The 23,553-nt window shown below is 32.5% G+C and overlaps 1 protein-coding gene across 1 annotated transcript in view; it reads right to left on the bottom strand.

Annotated features, from left to right (window-relative positions):
* The window catches only part of LOC134241084 (uncharacterized), a 57,031-nt gene that overhangs the window by 16,668 nt on the left and 16,810 nt on the right, over nucleotides 1-23,553 (bottom strand). The window contains exons 9-29 of the mRNA XM_062723168.1: nucleotides 21,592-21,891; nucleotides 19,958-20,100; nucleotides 19,585-19,745; nucleotides 19,247-19,397; nucleotides 12,297-12,492; nucleotides 10,761-11,014; nucleotides 10,375-10,600; nucleotides 8,735-8,977; nucleotides 7,681-7,809; nucleotides 7,391-7,594; nucleotides 7,037-7,285; nucleotides 6,693-6,894; nucleotides 6,216-6,382; nucleotides 5,831-5,992; nucleotides 5,110-5,238; nucleotides 4,706-4,834; nucleotides 3,859-3,978; nucleotides 3,598-3,720; nucleotides 1,698-1,949; nucleotides 671-799; nucleotides 244-369 (exon numbers count right to left, since the gene is read on the bottom strand). Of these exons, the coding sequence (XP_062579152.1) occupies nucleotides 244-369; nucleotides 671-799; nucleotides 1,698-1,949; nucleotides 3,598-3,720; nucleotides 3,859-3,978; nucleotides 4,706-4,834; nucleotides 5,110-5,238; nucleotides 5,831-5,992; nucleotides 6,216-6,382; nucleotides 6,693-6,894; nucleotides 7,037-7,285; nucleotides 7,391-7,594; nucleotides 7,681-7,809; nucleotides 8,735-8,977; nucleotides 10,375-10,600; nucleotides 10,761-11,014; nucleotides 12,297-12,492; nucleotides 19,247-19,397; nucleotides 19,585-19,745; nucleotides 19,958-20,100; nucleotides 21,592-21,891 (3,795 nt within the window). The remainder of the gene's footprint in view (nucleotides 1-243; nucleotides 370-670; nucleotides 800-1,697; nucleotides 1,950-3,597; nucleotides 3,721-3,858; nucleotides 3,979-4,705; nucleotides 4,835-5,109; nucleotides 5,239-5,830; nucleotides 5,993-6,215; nucleotides 6,383-6,692; nucleotides 6,895-7,036; nucleotides 7,286-7,390; nucleotides 7,595-7,680; nucleotides 7,810-8,734; nucleotides 8,978-10,374; nucleotides 10,601-10,760; nucleotides 11,015-12,296; nucleotides 12,493-19,246; nucleotides 19,398-19,584; nucleotides 19,746-19,957; nucleotides 20,101-21,591; nucleotides 21,892-23,553) is intronic.

Genomic DNA, 23,553 nt, shown 5'->3' with positions numbered 1-23,553 from the left:
TGCTTTAGCATCATATAAGTCATGAAATTATACAGCCACCTTTTTAATCTTCATATTTCCTTTTCATTTGTTCTTAATTGATTTACTTCATTTTCAATTCGATATTTTTTTCGATCGCAATAAAAAGCCAATTTTATATTACATTTTTTATTAATTTGTTAAAATATTGGTTATTTGTTATGCTTCCGAAATGAAAAAAATGTACATTCTGTCAATTGCTCTTTTGAAAAATAAAGAAAATACCTATTTCACACGTCTTGCGATCGTCCGACAAAGCAAATCCATAGAAACATGTACAGCTGTAGCCACCCAACATATTGACACAGTCATGGGAGCAGCCATGAAGAGATGCCAAGCATTCGTCAATATCTGTTGTTTAAGTCAGAGTTAAATATTCAGGAGAAGGCCAAAGTATGAATCTTTCATTCAATCCTTTGATAAGATTTTGAAAATGACTAGTTATCCTGTATCTTAATGTTTCTATTTTGGTATAAGACATTTTCAAACATTTTTTCCCTAAATCTACTTTTTGAATTAAAACAAAACCAGAGAGCTTCTTATTTCTATAGAACACAAAAATTTATATTACATTTGACATAGGATTTATGTTGAAATTTATATGCATATAAATTAGTAAATTAACAAATCAAACTAATGAAAAATGAAATACCTTCACACACATTGTTTTTCTTCTGAAACCCTTCCTTACATTCGCAGGTGTAGTTACCGAATGTGTTAGAGCATTCTGTCGTGTCCTGTGGGCAGTCATTCAATGTGGCGTCAAAGCACTCATCAATATCTTAAAAGAATATTTAGTTATACAGTCCATGAGCCAGGTCATGAATTTTTCCGTTGCAGTATTATCTTAATATATGAATATTTTTTATATGTAAGTTTTTACAGACATGTTGATTTTCTTAAGTGTCTCTTTAAAGTTTCCATGTATGATGATTGAATTTTGAACAATTTTTAAAAATTTAAAAAATGCACTGCTTCATAACGATAAAAGTGAAATATAACAATTTCCGCCATTAGTAATATTTCTTGGAGGGATTCAATGCACATCTTCACAAGGATATTTGAAATTCAATTATTATTTTTACAGTACCTTATAAAAACATCCACTGCCAATACACTTTAATATAAAAAGTCAAGGTGTAATGAATTGAACAATAATCAATTTTTTTCTAATTCCTTTGGTGGAGCCTTTTTACTTGATAACAACTTCAAATTGCAACAATGATTAAAAATGTCGGATCATTGGTACAAAATATGGTCATTTTACATTTATTTTCCTAAAGAGATTAACATTTGTACATTTATTCAGTTTTATCTTGTTTTATTTTGATATCTGTATGAATATGGTTTAAGTTGCAGCTTCTGCATTGTGCTGTTTAATATACCATGTAGGGATATCTCTAATCATTTATCTTAATTTGAAGTTTTGACTTTATTCTTTAAAAATGCCATAACACTATTTTCAGTGAATTCTTGTTAAAAAAAACAAATTAAAAATATAACACCCACATACAATTTAAGGCCATTTTATGAAGAAAACGAACAATAATAATAACAACTTTTTATCAAAACATTTATCAGATTGGGGGGAAACGTAATTTGAAATAATGAATGTGACCTTCATATTTGTTTGCAACATTAGAAATGAGAGTATTTAAGCAAAAAAAAAAATCCCAAACCTGTACACGAATCTTCAAAGGCTTGGAACCCATCCACACAACGACAGTTGAAGGAACCCTCTGTGTTTATGCATAATTTATTAATTCCGCATATTGATGGATTTTGATGGCATTCATCTATGTCAATGCTGCAGTTCTTCCCCGTCCATCCCTTTTTACAAACACACCCAAGACCCGGATCACACCTGTCTCCACCTTGACCACAATTACACTCCTGGGAACAGTTGACTCCGTAGCTTAGTTCCTCGCATCCTTTGAACGTTTTTAAAAGTGCAGAAAAAAACATTTTTATTGGATGCATATCAATATATCACAGTTTATAAAATGGATCCATTATTCCTGATATGCACAGGCTAAACAAAAGAGTATAGCAGATCAACATGAGAGCATGCGGTCTAAAGTTTTTGGATTGCATTAAAAACATTTTAGACTTGGAAATGAACTCGTTTTTAGCGAAAGTAAAATCAAATGTGTTTTCTTCTGAAATATATAGAATAATTATCAAGCTTAAGTGTTTCTAAAAACAAGACAAGTCATTGACAAACAAGTTGATGAAGCAACAATATCAACAATTTCATTTCAATTTTTTTGTAAGATCTATGGTCGATACTATGACCTTGTCAGCAAATTCAAGTTTTCATTAAGTCAAATGCTTCAATGACAATAAAAACGTAAGTCCTGTGTCGCAGTGCTCTGGCACGAAAAGACACCTCCCTGCTCAATGGCCCTGAGTGCCGAGTATTGGTCAAAATTTGCAGCTCTCCACCGGAAACACATTTATCAATTAATACCTGCTATAACCTACGTAATGTAAAAGTTGTTTCGTGTTTTGAAACCCCAACGCACTCGATAATCAAAAGCATGAGTCGCCTGCGTGTTGCAGTGATGAGAACGTTTGCTTTAAAAGTCGCAATATATTAAGATGAAAAAAAAACCTTACAGCACGGGTTTGAATCTCGTTGTGTGACATGGAGACCGCTTTTTTTTAGATCTTATAATGACCTCATTAGCAAATATATTGTATCAGTGTTTGTATTTTGGCTGACTTCTTAGATAGGCCCTCGTTTATACTGAATTGGTCTACAGAATGTTCCATCTATGGTACCTTATATTATCAATTCGCTAACGTCAAGGCGAAATCAAATAGTCAACAATCTTTATACCTCCTTGGCACCGGGATCATGAAGCATCTTAAGCTTAAGTCAAAAAACTGTCTTAGATGCTGAAATTTTTTAGAGGTCTAGCAGCCCAAAATGAAAATGCTTTCCGATTTTGTATCATCAGTCTGCTGTTGTATGCAAATTATGAGTATCCTTTAACAAGTTTTAAAGATTTTATAGGTAATTGAAAATTTTGACTTAAGTCTAAGATTGTTTCATGACCCCGGGGCCTGATCACACTTCTTATCCTTCTCGCTCATGTAATTCATTTCACAAAACAATGATATTTAAATTTGAATTTTCAACGCACGTTACTATAGTAATCTAAAATTTAGGAAATACTTAAAAAATAAATGTGACATCCACTTATCTATTAAAAGTATACCTAGGTTTAAAACTATGAAGTTGCTCAGAATATGTTATTGCATGCCTATATTACTGACAGGGAACATTTCTACATAAATATAGGAACTTAAAAATAAAAACTGCAATTCTCCTTATTACACCAACATTGGTACATTTAATCTCCTTCAGAGTAATGGTGATTTGCAAGTGCGATGTACAGTTATTAGTGCAAATATATATAACCCTTTGCAGTGAGTTGGCATCACAGTAATTAAATTTTGTTTAATGTTATATAACTTTCACGTTCATTTGAAATTTAACTTTATAAGAAATTTTAGATATTATAAAAATAGTTATGTTATGTAGAACATTCACTATACAGTTTGTAACCTTACTTGCACAAGACGTTTTATCGGCCATAACACTAAATCCTGGACGACATGCACATTGAAATGATCCATTGAGGTTCATACAGTCTTGTTCACATGGAGAAGTTTTCAATGCACATTCGTCAATATCTGAAATGAGATTTATATTTTGCATTGCAAAACCATGACGGTAAAAGAAGATTAATCTTAGAAAGTGGCATAGTCTAGAATTTGCATAATATAAAATTTTGACCTTAACTCCGTTTTGCAATATACGAGTGGAAATACCTGTGCAGTTTTTTCCATTAGTTGTAAGCATATACCCAGATGGGCAGAAACATTGAGTCATTCCATTTATTTCGCTGCAATCGTATTCACATTGCAGCTCAGAACCACAAACTTTGTTGTCTGAAGAAAAAAAAATATATTATAACATATATCTAATGATTTAAAGAAATTCCTCATTCCATAAATAAGTAAAACGAAGAAAATGTTTTTAATTTGGAAAGTTTTATATCAATATAATTTGAACTTTTATAGTAAAACAAAAAATTAAATATAAGAATTTAAAAGTAAATGACTCCATTAATAAAACCATTCAAAAATGAAACATTTTTTATCACAACCACATGATTTTACAAATTTCAAGGAGGAAATGAATCATACATTTCAAAATCCTGATTCTAGTTCTAGTAATAATGAATATCAGCTGCTATAATTATATATTCAAATAGACACTAACTTCACTGGTTACTTTTTTAAGTTTACTTGAATTTGCTTTGTTATGTATCATCTAACTGCTTTTATGTGTGTTAAACTATATCTTTGATAAGTATATATACACGATTGAATACTAAATAGATATTTTATTTACAATATGTGTTCCATTTACTGAAGATTTTTAATGATAGTTTTTGCTTATTTATCGAAATGAAATATCCACAACGATATATATAATGTATTTTACCCATTCTTTTTCTGTTGCTATAAATCTGTGATTAAATATTTAACAAAAATATCTTTCCAGGGAACTCCTGGCACCCCCAGATTAACAGAGGGCTTTAGTGGAAATTGCCTCAATATTTTGTATATGGTATTTAGAAAAAAAAATATGATTTTAAAAAAATGATGATACCTTTCTTATTGCAAGTAATATTGTCCTTATTTAGATTGAAGCCTGGGTGACACATACAAAGATAGGATCCTGGAGTGTTTGTACATAAATGTTCACATTCAGAATGCCCTTCAAGGCACTCGTTAATATCTGGAATATAAAACAAAACATGGGGAATTAAAATTACATAAGCATCAAGATGTTTCATATATTAAAAAGAAACACATATTTGAATTTCAAAAATTTCCATTTAAATAATAAAATGAATCATGGAGTCTTTTTTTAATTTGTTGAATGCATGGAATTAGCACTATTTTCAAAACTCCATGAGGATCTGACCGATTCGAAAAAAGATTCATCATCTCAACTCCCCTATTTTCGTACACAAATTTTAATATTTCTTCTTACGATACACAAGAACTTACCGTTACACTTGTTGTCCAGTTTTCTGTATCCCTTTTTACAGTTACAGATGTAACCCCCGTCCATATTTTCACACGTCTCTTTTGTCTCATTACAAGTGTTCAGATCAGGCCTTGCACATTCGTCGACATCTTAAATCAATCACGTTAAATTCAAGAACAAGAAATATGATATTACATGTATACACGAATTTCATCTTTCGTAGAGAATTTATTCTTTAGGTCCTTTTTAAAATATAATATCACACAAAATATCTCAATTTTATGAATTTTAAGAATAAAACTCCTTCTTATATTCCGGTCGCCCTCGTGGCGCAGTGGTTAGAGCGTCTGCTCTAGAGTCGCGAAGTAAGGCGTCAATCCTTACGTCGCGGGTTCGAATCCCACTGCGGGACGTGGAGACCGGTCCTTCGGGTGAGACCGTATAAACCGAGGCCCCGTGTCGCAGTAGGTGCTGGCACGAAAAAGATCCCTCACTGCTCAAAGGCCCTAAGTGCCGAGCATAGGACAAAATTTGTAGCCCTCCACCGGCAAGTGGTGGCGTCTCCATATGAGTGAAAAATTCTCGAGAGGGACGTTAAACAATATACAATCAATCAATCTTCTATTCCGCATAAATGTATATAAAAGGACATTATTTTAAAAAATATTTTGAACATTTTTTAAGTTACTTAAAAAGATTCTTCAATTAATTTTATTTTAAGTGGGAAATTTAAATACGTACCTTGACATTTATTATCAATGTCTTTATAACCACGCGGACATTCAGTGCAGTTATATCCACGACCTAGTCTGATCTCTTCGTCAGGGGTCAGATCGGTACAGTTTCTACCCAGAGGACAGGGAAATTCCAGGCAGGCGTCGGTATCCCTCTCACAGTTCTCGCCTATAAAGTCATATTGAAATTTAAACATCTGTCTGGTATTTACGAGTAATTTCGGATTGCACAAGGATACATTGGAACAGATATTTTGAAAACATGTTGAAGGGTTGAGCGAAAAAAAATTACATGTTAAATAATAAATCGATGAAGTGTAACTTTTATGTTTTTTATTTCAAGTAGAAGAAAAGATTTTTTTAAAAAAAATTGTTTTCATTTTAGTAAATACCGGAATATCCTCTATGACAGCTACAGACTGCTTTGTGAAATCGGTCATTTTCTGTAGGTATGACATTGTCATAATTACAAACTCCATGGTCACCACACCCAGAACACGATATTATAGAGATATCTAATGAAGGAGACTGTGCCCCCATGTCATCTATTGCTACAATGCTAAAACAGAAGGAAAGAGAATAGATTTAGATTTAGATTAGCATTTAAGATGTACCCGTCTTCAACATATAATTCATGTATCTATACCATTGTTTCACAACATAGTACATGTACATGTTAGATTTCTAACTCAATATTCCTCTTTGTAAATTACTATAATAGTTTTGATTAAATAAAATATGTCTTAAAACATTTCATTTTTTTCTTATTACAAATTATTAGCCAAATACCTGAATATGCTGTAATTACAAAGACTTATGATCCAAGTTTTGTTTGGAGAGTATCCGATGTTGATACCCATCCGATTTACCTGATTTCAGAGACATTGCTGTTTGAAGGCTTCCATCTTGCTATTCCAGTTTCATTGTCAAAATCAAAATCATCGGGTTGTTTCCAAAGTTTATATGTCGGTTTCTCTTTACCGTCGTCGGAAGCATTAAATATCAATTCCACTTCTTTGTTGACTTCGACATTAATTGTAACATTCCCTGATATTCGTGGTGTTTCGTTTTCTAACAAAACAAAATCTATAAGCTGTAGAATTGTAAACTTGAATATTACGCAAACATCAGTTCAGATTCTTTGAAATATTAAAAAAAGAAAAACAACAAGAAAATTTCAACAGATTATTTGTTGCAATTTTATTCGTGTTACCTATGACCTGTACATCTGTCTTCGAATCCTTTTCCTTGTTACCGGAGTTTTCAGCCAATTTAATATCACCTGTTGCAAGGTAATCTGATATACAAGCTTGAGAAGGGTTAGGTCCACATTTTTGTTTTGCTTCAATCAGTCGGCTTTCATCAACTTCATCAGTAAAAAGTGGCACAAACTCGGGATGAGTAAAGTTTTTGAAAGTAAATCCATCCTCATATTGAAATAAAGACTGTTCGTTAACAGACCCTTGGAATGAAATCATGATACAAAATTATCAATATCAACAAGGATAAAAGATAAATTTTATTTTATTTTTTGTTGTTGTTGTCGATTAATATAATTAAAACTTACAAACTTGCCCGAAATTGTAGTAGATTAGCCTTTCGGTGCTTGTTGCATTCTCTCCTAATAAGGTTCCATTCGGGAGAATAAAGTCATTTGTCTTGTTTCCATCAAAGTTCCCCATCAGACCTATCGTTAGTCCTTTGTATTTTTTGTTTACAAGAGTTTCACAAATCAAAAACCGTTTTCCAAGACTTATTTTTATTATTATATCTGAAATAACAAATAAGATTATGCATGATTACACGTGAAAAATGCAATAAAGTATCGTTGGTAACTTTAAAGTAGCTGACACTCACCTGGTTTGAGGAATACTGCTGAGATCGTCTGGTTTTCCCATTGAAGTGATATGTTTGGTGTTCTGTATACATAGCTAGCGTTTCTAAATTTTGTTGTCAGGTCCACCCCATTAGCTCGAATAATCATTTCTGAAACAGTTAAACAACATAGATAAATCGTAAATAGTTCTTTGCTAAAATCAATGAAAAATGAGTTAAAAGTTTTCATTTCAAAACGTTGTTTTAATATGAGAAAGCTAAGGAGTTAAACTATGACATTAAAAAAATGACATTAGAATTGATCATTAATGACTTCTCTTATATATAACCTGAGAAAATATCAAAATGTTAAGGATGTAAATATATCTTATTTACTTTTCTGAAATTTATTTGCATTGAAATTTATTAGATTTATTATCAATATTTTTTATAAATGTCACCAAAGTTCTATGTTTATTATTTGAACATATCATATGCTTCCTTTGATTGTAGGTAACACTTAATAATTGGACAGAAAAACACTTAATAATTGCACAGAAAAATTAACAGCACCCATGCATGCTGGAGAAATATGTTTTTTTTTTCTAACGAAGTAAAAGAATTTTAATTTATTTTCATATCTGTATAAAAAAATAAATGCATTAGGATTAAATTTGTTTGGTATTTTACACTTAATATATACGTAATTCATTGATTGAAATTTATATTGCAGTTGAAATACATGTATATACAAATGGTTTAAAAAGCCATTTGTACAAGTTAATAGGCTTTAACGTATCGTTTCGGTCAGGGAAGAGGTTCTTAATCAGAAATAAACGAAAAACAAAACCTTTTGGATAATGTTGATCTTAAGCATTGCATATGCACGAAGTCTAATATTAATGTTATAATGATTATCTAATAAGAAAACGTTATACATTTAGGACATATCTCTTACATATGCATTATCAAAAAATCCTTTCAAAATTTGATATGCATGCCAATGATTTGTCTATTCTCGTATAACAATTGAACAAAATCCGTCAGTAATATTTATGAATGATACAGCATAAATACATGTGAAATAAGTAAATACCTTTTTTGTTTCGGGACATTTCAATCTGCACTTTTGAACCCGTTTGGTCTTTGGCGGCAAAAGCACTAAAAATTGTTGCATTGATAGAAGTTCCATTTTCAGCTGTAGCAAGCTCAGTCCGGGCCTGAAGGTCAAAGATTGTTGTGCTAGTGTTTATTTTTATCATGGTGTACTCCCCGTAACCATTAAATGTGTAGTCTTTGCCGTCAAGTGTAGTAATATGAGGGTCGCCAAAATTAATTCCTAGATTAAAATAATTAAACACCTAACACATACTTGAGAATAATGATTCTGATCGTTTTATCATGAATTTAATTGTATAATATGACACCAAGATTTATTCCATGATTTTAAATACTACATTTTATACACCTACATCGGAAATGTTTCAACAACTGAGATGGATGCCAATTGATGATTATTTTACGTATAGAACTGTCATCCTTGTTTTTAAAGTCTTTAAAGGATTAACCCCAGATTATTTAGATGCTTTTAAATTTGTACATGAAATAAACAACAGATCTACAAGATTGAGTCAAAGCAATTCATTGTATATTCCAAGGGCAAAAACAGAATATTATAGAAGATCTTTTACAATTTACGGTTCTCAGCTATGGAATAAATTGCCAGAATTTTTAAAGAATTGTCCATCATTGCAAAGTTTTAAATCAGCATATATAAGAAATTATCTCCAGTCTTCAAACTAATAATGTTAATCACATAGATCATACTTCTGATGTTTTTAGACGCAGCTTAGACAAACCATCTGTAAATATTGATTTTTATATTCTATTCGCTCTATATTTATATGTTTCTGTACATAATCTTCTGTCTGTACAAATGTTTTCAGGACCACAATGTGAACTAGTTGTTAACTAATTGTGCCATCCTGTATAAATAAAGGATATTATTATTATTATTCATAAGCATTCCATGAACAGTATTTATGTCCGTAAACAGAATTCATTTGTATCCAGTCATATTTTTCAAGTATATCTGAAAAAATTTATCGTGAAAATACCAAAAACTGTTTGTGCTTTTAACTAGAATTCATTCACGAAAATTCAAATGCTGAGAATGCAAAGGGTGCATTGTTTTTAAGGAGACTTAAAATCATGAAATATTTATGAAAATTAAATACTTTAGAATGAAAATTATTTTTGAAAATACGGATGGAAAATTATTCAAATACAAGTATATTAACGGCAAATATAAAAATGAAATTTGAAGATCCAAATACAAATTGAGAAGATTGAATATTACAATGTTAACATTTTAGCATCGTCATTGTTTTCTTTTCCATCTGCAATCAATCAGTTTCCTTTTAATGATTTTTTTAAATCCTAAAAACCAACTGAACGCATTTTCTGAAACAAAAGTTTTTTTCCATTGTATAGGCTTAATATTTGCAAAATTTTACCTCCTAGGCTCGCAATTAACATTGACACTTGTCGTTATTTTATTCATTAATTACTGTCCATGTATATTTTTTTGCAATTGTTTCTTTATTATGTTTATTTTGATGAGATTTTAGAAAAGATACTAATACATGAAGTTGACTATCTTTTGGTGCGAATAATACCAATGAATATATTTTAAATTTGCTATATGTTACAGTGAAAGATAACAAATACATGTACCAGGTTGAAAAGGTGACCTCAGGTAGCAACGTGGAATAGGACGAACTTCATAGTACAAGTCACAATGTCCTGTTTTACAACACTGGTTTTTTGGTTTCAAATCAAAATTATTGTACTTGTATCTTTCAAAAAACGGGTTGAAAAGCAGCACAGTACCACCTAATGGCATAACACGGGCTAAAGGACCTAAATGTTCCGTGTCGGCGTACATCTTAAAGCAACATTCCTAAAAATACAAAACTATACTTTTACAAGTACACAAGACGTAGAGGATTATATTGTTAAAACATAAGTATATTGTCAGAAGATTGTTTTATTTATTTAAAGAAATGAAAGATTAAAATCCAAAATCTGAGTATATATTTTCAAAGAACAAAATAGTTTACCACATTCATCCCGAGAGTCATAGAGGCATAGCACAGCATTCGATTTTTGTTGTCAAATCTGTTAATGGTGAACCGTGGATCAAACCTCAGCAAGCGGGGATCACACGGACATTTCAGTTCTTCTTTTGTGGCTAATAGCTTCTCATAAATACGGTTTTCAACATTATGTGAATACCACAAGTAACATTCTTTTTCATCCTTCTGTGATTTAACTCCGTCTGTCATCTTATAAATCCAGAAACCACGTCGATTTTCTTTTGAATAAAAAAGAAGTGTGGGAAAAAAATGTTTTTACATAGGACACAGTAATTTTGTTTCAATAAAAATTCGCTACTCATCTTCTCACCATATACATAATATATACATCAAAGAATGTGTTGATACATGAAGTAAAATGTACAATTTATTCCATATTATCATGTAAACCCCTCCTCTATTATAAAAAGAAGCTTGCATATAATTATTATATATTAGATATTATATCTTTTTTTATTCAATGCACTTACCTTAAGAATAATTTTTGTTTGAATCAAAAAGTGAGCTTTATGAAAATAATATTGAAGTTGCCCTAAATAACTAGTTAATAACATTATTAATAATTGAAAAAGCGAAATAGTTAAATAAATGAAAAAAAATAATACAAAAATTAAATTAAAAAACAAAATATGGAGCGTTGTAAGGACGAACACACATTAATCTACTGGTATTCAGTGTATCAAAGCATTAATGCCATAGACTCAATTTTATTTGGACATTGAAAAGGTTGCAAGTTTACAAACATATTTCCTGATAATTCGCGATGTCAGATGGAGTAGATTTTCACACTGGTGGAGAATTTTGACTTTGGTTATCTGATAGTTTTAAATAATGGAATTCATTAAATAATTTAATTATTTTTACTTCAGATAATTTAATTTTCGTTGCGGTTTGTAAAGAATAAAGTACTCCAAGCCAGGTTATGTAGTATACATGTAACTTGGGTTGCTATTTAATTCATTTCCTGTATAAATACTGTTAAAAAAAAAAATTTATTATCTAAAATGTAATCCATGCATGTATTTATATCCAGAACATCATTTATATCAAAACTTTGTTGACAGTATCATAAAATCAGAAATATCGTATTGAATAAAGGGCAGTCATTACAATCCATCCAATTTACACACTTCGATAATTTGCAATGCTTTCTTGAATATGTGCTTTGAAAAATTATGTCAACTAAACCTGCAAAATCCTATTGGTAATGTTTCCTTTACAGCATTTGTTGCGATAAGTTGACAAATGATGTATTGACATGGAGATTTCCCTAATTTTATCAGGTTAAACAGTTATTAAAACAAAATTCTAGGAGAAATTAGGGAATAACTATCTTTTAATTTGGTATTTTCGACCGGTAATATTGATTTCACGGTCGCAAACTGAGTTTTACCGGCGACTCGTTTAATAAAGTTGGTAGTACCCAGATACAATTAGTACCCACCTGCTAAATTAATAAAACCTTCACGTAAACATTAAACATATAAACAATTTTCATACTTGTATTTCCTGGCATTATGCTCATTTGAAAAGCTCTTTTGTGGTTTGTGAGAGAGTTCTTAACATAAAAATGTTTATAGCGGTATCCGATGGAAATATCCCGATTCCGTTGCGCTTTTACATTGACATCAATGTAGTTAAAAACTGTGAAGGTATTCTCTCCATCTGTTATAAGGAAACATTGGAGTGTGACTTTCTGCAAAAAAAATATATATATATATATATTAAAAAAAAGGGTAAAAAGAAAACACAAAAATCCTCAGTTAAGCTTTAGCGCTTTCATATTCAATCTTCAGAAGCTTACAATAGTATCATAGTAACAGTGATTATGACGTCATGTTAAGCGGAACGTTAAAAGTCTATTATGACGTCATAGATACAATATGACAAAAGTACGGGGAAATCACAAGTAATTTATAAAACACTATTAAGTTTTGGCTGAAAAATACTAATAAAATGTTTTTCTTTTTCCCGTCTTTGGATATCAGTGGCACAACTGAGTTTATAGAAAGGGAAAATTTTGAATTGTTTTTTACCACACGCCTCCAGGTGTGAACTTAATTGAATTTGTCTGTATTCGGGTGTACTAATGTGTTGCTTATGTACACGTACACGGGCACGGAGAGTGTTGCCGGTTTCACCAATATAATATTCCTTGCATCCCGGACATGTGATGACATAAATGACATTTTTTGTATCGCATGACATGTTTTCTTTAACTCTAAATTCACGCCCATTGAAATTATAGCTGGTCCCTTCTGTAATGTATTCACATGTACCGCATCGAGGGTCCCTACACTTAGAGACTGTATAAGTATGGTCGTTGAATTTGGAAGAACAAAGTATTCTCTTTAGGTTTTTGGGTTGGCGTTTACTGTTGATAAAACGACAATTCTTGTATACGTTTTTTGTTTGTTCGTCCTCTCTAAGTACGTTGTTCAATTCATGAATAATTGAACTCACGTTTTGATTTCTCGGGTTATGCGTGTGCACAAATGGAATTATTTCAACGTCATTCGCACGTCGTATGTTTAAAAGTAACTGACTTCTATCGCACTCCTTGGCTTTCTTTATACCATTATCTACAAGTTGTTCTGGATATTTTTGGTTTAATAAATACAATTTTAATTCCTCCAGTCGAATATCCCTGATATTGGTATTACTCACAATGGTGCATATCCTTCTTGCGAGGTTATATGGTATAGCTGTTTTAGTGTGATGGGGATGGCTTGATCCAAAATGCAGATATTGGTGTGTGTCGGTTGGTTTATAGTAAATATCCGTATTTAAGCTGGTATTATCCTTTGTTACAAGAACATCGAGGAATGGCATTTGCAAATCATCTGTTTCCATCGTGAATTTGATATCCGAATTCATTTGGTTAAGTAGATCATAAAACTCCGTTAGTTTATCGACATCCTCCTCCCATAAGATAAAACAATCGTCTAAAAATCTTTTCCATTTAGACCGTATTTTGTTTGCAGATTCTATCCCCCACAACGTACACAGTTTATCATGTAATTTATGTTCTAGATAACCAAGGGTTAATGTTGCATAGGTAGGTGCGACTTTTGTCCCCATTGCTGTTCCCTTAATTTGGAGGTAATGATGGTCTGCAAACTCAAACGTATTGTTATCTAGAACTAATTTTAGAGCCTCTAGGATGAAGTCCCGTTGAAACCTGTTGTTTAGAACATCGGGATAATTTTCAGTCCAGAATTTGACAGCTAGCAATCCCAATTCTGTAGGAATATTTGTATACAAACTTACAACATCCAGTGTGACAAGTTTGGTGTTAGAGGTGACATGAGTAGGTAAATGATTTATAAAATCAAGATCGTCTCTCACAAAGCTGGATACTTTTTGACAATATGGTTTTAAAAGTATATCCAATAAATGACTCAGTCTTTGCGTTGAAGAGTTCGGTCCTCCTACAATTGGTCTGAAGCTTAAATCAGCGGGATCATCACATGTAATACATATACTATTTTGCTCTTTTATGGCATCCTTTATAATTTTAGACTTGTGCACTTTAGGTAAACCATAGAATTGACTCTCTCGGAATTCAAAGTTTGTCAGGTAGTCCTTTTCCTTATCTGTTAAACCCTCCGATAGTGGTCCATATACTAAGTTTTTTATTTTTGTAATTGTTTTCTTCTCATGACAGTTGCGCAATTTTTCATAAAAATTATTGTCTTGCAACATTTGTAAAATTTTACTTTTGTAAAAATCCTTATTCATAAGGACGACTCCGCCTCCTTTATCGGCCTCTTTGATTATGATGGTAGGGTCATCGCTGAGGTTTTTAAGAGCCTTTTCTTCTTCCTTAGAAAGGTTTGGTTTAATAGTCCTGGGTTTATTTGGGAAATGAATATTTTCCAATGTGTCGCAAACAGCATCCAAAGTTTTATTTCTTCCTCGTTTTGGGTTAAACTTGGATTTGTTTCTTACAAGGTCTGTTTCTTCTGCGTCTGTAGACTCGGAATCAGATTCACTGGTATCACTTTCATGAAAATATTCACGTAGCCTGAGTCGCCGAGTATAAGCTTTTATATCCGTTTTAAGCTCTTGATTATTTACTTGAGGCGTAGGGGTGTATTTTAGACCCTTAGACAGTAACTTGATTTCGGAATCCGTTAGTTGTCTATGGGAAAGATTAAATATTTTTGGTTCCATCTTAATTACATTCTTGGACGTGTCCCCGGCATTGCTGTTGCTTATAATTGTGGCATTTGATTTTTGTATCTTTGACCTTGGTTCATTTTGCCTCCTCCTAAAAAATACTTGTGTACCCCTCTTCCGATGTATGTTGTTTTTTCGTTTCTGTAAAAGTTTGGTAGTTGTTTATTTGTACCACTTCCTCGGTGATTTTTATGCTTACCGTTATTGTCCCGATTCTGTATGTCTCTGTGCTGCTTAGGAAATGGTCAGTTTTGTGAAATGGCTGAACGAGAACTGTAACTCATGTGTTTAGAGTTCTCCTGTTGATTCATCCTTTTATATTTTCGTTTCCCCGAAAATGTATTCATTGCTTTTGTTGCATTTTCCATAGGAAGATCCACAGTTTCTGTAGAATTATTTGTTGAGTTGTTTCTAACGGCGGACGCGTAACTTTTCCTAGAAACTTGTTTATTGGACAATTGCTGTAGTCTTGTGTTTTTAGGTTTAGTAAGTTCCTTACCGTAATTCTTTTCATAATCCAAAAGCCAGGTTTCTGTATATCTCCATCTGTTGTATGAGAATTGTTCTTCCTTTAGGCATTCAGATTTCCACATATCTTGAAGTATTTCTAATATTCTGCCGTATGCTTTAGTTTTCAGTATGCGTTCCATTTCTAGGTCAATGGACATAACTTTTTTATGGTTGTTTTCTGCCCTCATTCTGAGTATCTTTATTTCCCCTATCACACGGTTCTTAGCTGTCTCAATTCTGACATTTGTTTGTTCTACTGGTTCTCCCCGAATTGGCTTGATTCTGAATTTCCTAGGGATTACGGGATTTTCCAGGTTTACCCATTTTTCGTAATATTCTGCGCGGTTGGCATTACTTATTTGTTTAAAGTAGGTTTGTTTCCTGGAGTTGAGAGTTTGCATCCAACTTACTTTGATCCTTTGTTTAATTCTGGTTGCTTCTTTTTGCAAAGCAAGTTCATTAACTTCCCTCTGTATCAATTGAGTTGGAGACTGATATGAGCTTACCTCAAAATTTGGCGTTGGCACGGTTTTCAAATTTGTTTCCTCTGCATCCACAAAGTGATTTAAATCAAAATTTGAATTGAGTTGATGCGTGGGTAGTAAATTACTACAAACCGCAATTAAATCTTGAAGAAGTTGATTTGTTACATCTGTTTTCTTTAAAAGTTCCGCTAACAAAATGTCACTGTCAAGATCCTTTCGTTCTTCATATGTAGAATTTTGTGATTCCATCTCGATCACTGGTTAGGTATATCCAAAATTTAAATAATGTCTCAGTAATCGGATAACAATATTAAAAAAAGTTAAAAAGAAAACACAGAAATCCTCAGTTAAGCTTTAGCGCTTTCATATTCAATCTTCAGAAGCTTACAATAGTATCATAGTAACAGTGATTATGACGTCATGTTAAGATATAAAAGCTTATACTCGGCGACTCAGGCTACGTGAATATTTTCATGAAAGTGATACCAGTGAATCTGATTCCGAGTCTACAGACGCAGAAGAAACAGACCTTGTAAGAAACAAATCCAAGTTTAACCCAAAACGAGGAAGAAATAAAACTTTGGATGCTGTTTGCGACACATTGGAAAATATTCATTTCCCAAATAAACCCAGGACTATTAAACCAAACCTTTCTAAGGAAGAAGAAAAGGCTCTTAAAAACCTCAGCGATGACCCTACCATCATAATCAAAGAGGCCGATAAAGGAGGCGGAGTCGTCCTTATGAATAAGGATTTTTACAAAAGTAAAATTTTACAAATGTTGCAAGACAATAATTTTTATGAAAAATTGCGCAACTGTCATGAGAAGAAAACAATTACAAAAATAAAAAACTTAGTATATGGACCACTATCGGAGGGTTTAACAGATAAGGAAAAGGACTACCTGACAAACTTTGAATTCCGAGAGAGTCAATTCTATGGTTTACCTAAAGTGCACAAGTCTAAAATTATAAAGGATGCCATAAAAGAGCAAAATAGTATATGTATTACATGTGATGATCCCGCTGATTTAAGCTTCAGACCAATTGTAGGAGGACCGAACTCTTCAACGCAAAGACTGAGTCATTTATTGGATATACTTTTAAAACCATATTGTCAAAAAGTATCCAGCTTTGTGAGAGACGATCTTGATTTTATAAATCATTTACCTACTCATGTCACCTCTAACACCAAACTTGTCACACTGGATGTTGTAAGTTTGTATACAAATATTCCTACAGAATTGGGATTGCTAGCTGTCAAATTCTGGACTGAAAATTATCCCGATGTTCTAAACAACAGGTTTCAACGGGACTTCATCCTAGAGGCTCTAAAATTAGTTCTAGATAACAATACGTTTGAGTTTGCAGACCATCATTACCTCCAAATTAAGGGAACAGCAATGGGGACAAAAGTCGCACCTACCTATGCAACATTAACCCTTGGTTATCTAGAACATAAATTACATGATAAACTGTGTACGTTGTGGGGGATAGAATCTGCAAACAAAATACGGTCTAAATGGAAAAGATTTTTAGACGATTGTTTTATCTTATGGGAGGAGGATGTCGATAAACTAACGGAGTTTTATGATCTACTTAACCAAATGAATTCGGATATCAAATTCACGATGGAAACAGATGATTTGCAAATGCCATTCCTCGATGTTCTTGTAACAAAGGATAATACCAGCTTAAATACGGATATTTACTATAAACCAACCGACACACACCAATATCTGCATTTTGGATCAAGCCATCCCCATCACACTAAAACAGCTATACCATATAACCTCGCAAGAAGGATATGCACCATTGTGAGTAATACCAATATCAGGGATATTCGACTGGAGGAATTAAAATTGTATTTATTAAACCAAAAATATCCAGAACAACTTGTAGATAATGGTATAAAGAAAGCCAAGGAGTGCGATAGAAGTCAGTTACTTTTAAACATACGACGTGCGAATGACGTTGAAATAATTCCATTTGTGCACACGCATAACCCGAGAAATCAAAACGTGAGTTCAATTATTCATGAATTGAACAACGTACTTAGAGAGGACGAACAAACAAAAACGTATACAAGAATTGTCGTTTTATCAACAGTAAACGCCAACCCAAAAACCTAAAGAGAATACTTTGTTCTTCCAAATTCAACGACCATACTTATACAGTCTCTAAGTGTAGGGACCCTCGATGCGGTACATGTGAATACATTACAGAAGGGACCAGCTATAATTTCAATGGGCGTGAATTTAGAGTTAAAGAAAACATGTCATGCGATACAAAAAATGTCATTTATGTCATCACATGTCCGGGATGCAAGGAATATTATATTGGTGAAACCGGCAACACTCTCCGTGCCCGTGTACGTGTACATAAGCAACACATTAGTACACCCGAATACAGACAAATTCAATTAAGTTCACACCTGGAGGCGTGTGGTAAAAAACAATTCAAAATTTTCCCTTTCTATAAACTCAGTTGTGCCACTGATATCCAGAGACGGGAAAAAGAAAAACATTTTATTAGTATTTTTCAGCCAAAACTTAATAGTGTTTTATAAATTACTTGTGATTTCCTCGTACTTTTGTCATATAGTATCTATGACGTCATAATAGACATTAAATGTTCCGTTTAACATGACGTCATAATCACTGTTACTATTGTAAGCTTCTGAAGATGAAAGCGCTAAAGCTTAACTGAGGATTTTTGTGTTTTCTTGTTACCCCTTTTTTTTAATATTGTTATCCGATTACTGAGACATTATTTAAATTTTGGATATATATATATATATATATATATATATATATATATATATATATATATATATATATATATATATATATATATATATATATATATATAAGCGTTCATTTATTGTCAATTAGACTCTTAAGGACAGACGCAATGTACCTTACCTACTGATAATTTTTCAAGGTAATCTAAATGTAAACTTATAATACCATTACATGGTCTTAGACAAAAAATCAGCATGCCTTACCAGGGTTTTGAAAAGATATCAAATTTTGAAAATTTTTACCATATTCAAAGAAAAATTTACAAAAATTGCAAAACATAAACTCAACATTTTTTTTCATCGAAAATTGTTTTAGAAGAGGTGTCCATATATAGACATTAAAAATATTGCACACAGGTCCTTCCCTTAGTGGATCTCTTCAACTTCAGGAAAGAATAAAAAAAAAGTTCAAACTACGTTGCGTATGACCTTAAGGAAAAACATGTAAATTGACAATGATTTGATATTTACCCTTTCCTTGTATCCATACAGTGTCATATTTTCCCATGTTACTTTTACGAGCCACGTGGCTTTAAAATCTTTCAAGTCCCGGAAATTGCCGATAATAATATCATCTGCTTTCTCCATAAATTGTGAATCCACGCTGTTTACCGTAGATCCCCTTTTAAAACAATTAATAAATAATTATTATTTATTTCAATTACATTTGTTTTTTTTAAAAAAATAGATTGATTTTTACACTTTAGATTTTAAATAATATTTCAGCTCAGTTTAAGTTGCAGTTTACAAGTGCATATATTCTTGAATGTTAAGTATAAGTAATATTTTAGAAAAAAAAACCCTTTCACCTTTTATAGGCTCTGTAGTACACTTTTCCAACTCCATCTGACTTTAAATCCGTCCAAAATGGACAAATAATTCGTTTTTCTTTAATTTTACTTGAGTCCATTTCGAACACAGACAGGCTGTTAAAGTTTTCACCAAGTCCTATAATGCCGTTGGATCCAATCTAAAATAGGTTATTGTTGTAAGAAAATCTAATCATTAATGTATAATTTTTATAATGATAACCAGTTTATTAGATGCCTAATCAAGTTAAAATGTTGCAGCCATGCCGTTTTGCAAACAAACAAATAAATGCTTTAAGGAACACTTATTTCAAAAAGATGCAAAGTCATTATTTACACATTGAAGTATAATAATCATGTTCTTTACACCTACATAAACTGTATTGAAGCCACCATCAGACCCATCTCCAACATACACAGTGGTGGGGGACCTTAGAGGACCTCTTGTTTCATCATCACCCATAAAAACTTCATCATCAGTACCATACGGCATATACGCCTTTCCTGTGTACTGAGCTAAAACATAAGTACATGTTATTTGAAAAAAAAAACTTCAGAATCAAAATCTAAGTATTATTGGTAACTATTTTTTTCCAACGCCTGTTTCATGTTTAATAGAACATTGTACCAAAGAACTTACTTTGATCTACAGTTCTGGAGTTAACGATTGTTTTCTTATATATATTTTATATGCATAATATTTTCTCTTACCCAAAGCTCGACAGTTTGAGCTTTATCGCCTTTTTCCTTGGAGTTGAGAGTTCCAAAACTTAATGTAAAGGAAGTGTGTGCTTCATTTTGATGTCTTTGTATACTCATGCACACTTTTCTAAAACACTTTTGCATAAACCAAGCATCTAGAATATACGTCTAGTATTTGTTGAATATATTTTTCTTTGATTTATACAAGAATTTTCATCAATTGATAACTTTTCAAAACCCGTGATTACATGTACGTATGATGATTATTTTTTTTTGTCTACGAACATCTCATGGCACTATAATCTTAAAAAAGGAATACCTGGAAAAATTATCAGTAGGTAAGGTATGTTGTATATGTCCTTAAGGGGTACTGTACTTCGTGTACTTATTTTCATTTTTATATTTTTTACCAAAGGACACTTCGTAATTTAGTAGCAAATAATTTTGGTTTTTTTTTATTTATTTCTTCGTTGTAAAAAAAAAATTCAAAACCGCGACGTATAATCACCTCCTTACTTCGCGATTCTAGAGCAGTCGCTGTAACCACTGCGCCACGCGGGCGACCCGATGAATTAAAACAACAGGCATACTTACCGTAATTGAGAATTGTTATAGACGCATGTGCTTTCTGTCATTGCTGATTGATCGTTAACTTATACGATGCATACTGTTGCTACTGATACTTACTACTGATAGATTTATGCTGAAGTTTTGTTTACAACAGATAAGTTTTTATCGAATATTTATATTGATAGATTTTGTACACTTTGTTTTTATTTTATATGGCTTATATAATATATATAAAGCACAAAGAAATTCACTTTTACATGGATACCCACTTCCGCCCCAGCCCGGGGTTGAACAATCCTCTGTTAAAACTAATGTCCAAATAACTGTATCTCACTTCTATTCTCAATGACCGTGTAGTGTAGGACAGCGCCGCGAGAATTCCATCGGCATCGAAAGCAAGTTTTTTGACTTGCCTAGATAGCCGAGCGGTCTAGCGCGCTGTTCCTGCACTGCTAGGAGACAGATTCCGAAAGCCGAGAGTTCAACCCCGGGCTGGGGCGGAAGTGGGTATCCATGTTAAAGTGAATTTCTTTGTGCTTTCTATATTAATATTTCTTCACTTAGGGCTGTTATGTTAGTTTAAGAGTTGTTGTTAAATGTGCTTTATATATATATATATATATATATATATATATATATATATATATATATATATATATATATATATATATATATATTAGAAGTATTACCTATATTAAGTGACTTATATGCACATTCATTTATTGGTTTACGTACATTCCTCTGTTAGTATCCAGTCGTATGATGGGAGGCTTTCCTTTGAGCCGTAAGAAGCATAATTGGTGGAATATCCGTAACTTATCGCTGTAATGGTTACGTTGTACTGAGTATTAGGCAGTAGCAGTACACCCCAGTGAATTTCTGGTTCATATCCCGTTGTTTCCTGACTACGACCATCAATTGTCACTCTGTAGCGGTTTACGAAGGAATTCTTTCCGGATTTTTCCCATCGTAAGTACAAGTAGTCAGCGGAACGATTACAAAGATTTTGAAGTAGTTGCCCAGGTTTGACAGGATCTGTATCGATAAATCAACAAAATTAAAAAATAGTCCTGACATAAGTATATGAAACAAGATGTGTTTGTAAAACACTGATGCCCCCGTATGGAAACATAGCAAAGATTAAGCTTTTCTTAAACGCAAATTTAATTAATTGGTACCAAAAGTAGGGTATTCTCACTGGAAAACAATTGTGAAATTTGAAAGTAAGCTAATGTTAAAGTTTTAATAATAATTACAAAAATCTCCAAGGTCAAGGTCAAAAGGTCAATGTAATCAGTATCAAATGAAAGGTCTTGCCACATAAATACTTTTGTACAGCATGAAAGCCCTAGCCCTAACCGTTCAGAAGGTATGGTCAACGTTCAATTTCTTAAAAAGTAGGTCAAACTCCAAGGTCAAGGTCAAAGGGTCAAAGTTATTGTTATCAAATGAAAGGTCTTGTCATAATGATCAAATATGTAAAGTATGAAAGCACTGGCCCTAACTCTTTAAAAGTTATGGCTAAGGTTTGCTTTTTTAAAGTAGGTCAATCTCAAAGGTCAAGGTCAAAGGGTCAAAGTTCTTAGTATCCAATAAAGGGTCTTCTCACAAGGATAAAAAAAGTAAAAAAAAATCTACAAGGTCAAGGTCAAAGGGTCAAAGTTGTTGGTATCCAGTGAAAGGTCTTTTAACAAACATTATATATGTGAAGTATAAATATCCTGGTGTCTTCTGTTCAAAAGATATGGCCGAAGTAAAATTTTAGAATTTTTGTGTAAAAGTGGGCCAAACACCAAGGTCAAAGTCAAAAGGTCAAATTTGGTGGTACCAAAAGAAAGGTCTTGTCATAAGGATCAAATATTAAAAGTATGAAAGCACTGGCCCTAACTCTTTAAAGTTATAGTCAAGGTTTGCTTTTTTAAAGTAGGTCAATCTCAAAGGTCAAGGTCAAAGGGTCAAAGATCTTGGTATCCAATGAAGGGTCTTCTCACAAGGATTACATGTATGAGGTATGAAAGCCCAATCCCTTACCGTACAAAAGTTATGGCCAAGGTTAAAGTTTTTTCACAAGTACAGAAATCTACAAGGTCAAGGTCAAAGGGTCAAAGTTGTTGGTATCCAGTGAAAGGTCTTTTAACAAGCATTACATATATGAAGTATAAATGTCCTGGTGTCTACTGTTCAAAAGATATGGCCAAAGTAAAATTTTAAAATTTTCATGTAAAAGTGGGTCAAACTCCAAGGTCAAGGTCAAAAGGTCAAATTTGGTGGTACCCAAAGAAGGGTCTTGTCACAAGGAATACACATATGAAATATGAAAGTCATAGCTCCACTAAATCAAAAGTTATGGGCAAGATTAAAGTTTTTGCAGACAAACAGAGAGACAGAAAGACAGAGACTCAGACAGATAGACACGACAAAAACTATATACCCCCGAAACTTCGTTTACGGGGGCATAAAAACATTGAGAAAACGGTATACTATAGTAATATTCACTGACTGCTATATTGATAAAACACATCACTCATTTTATTATCAAATTACATGTATAAAATGAAAGCAGTGCAGGATAATTTTTTGTGAAGAAAATAAAAAAAGTACGAAAAAGGGCTTTCGGAAAGTCTGTGTACTGATGCAATTAAAAAATGTGATTGGTACTTACAAAATTGTCAACCAACACGAAACAACAAAAGTTAC

The sequence above is a fragment of the Saccostrea cucullata genome, unplaced genomic scaffold (assembly GCF_032062105.1).
Source record: "Saccostrea cucullata isolate Sc308-1 unplaced genomic scaffold, CSIRO_AGI_Scuc_v1 ctg854, whole genome shotgun sequence".
Lineage (NCBI taxonomy): Eukaryota > Metazoa > Mollusca > Bivalvia > Ostreida > Ostreidae > Saccostrea > Saccostrea cuccullata.
Note: the sequence above shows the minus strand (reverse complement) of the source record. Positions and strands in the feature narration are given on the sequence as shown.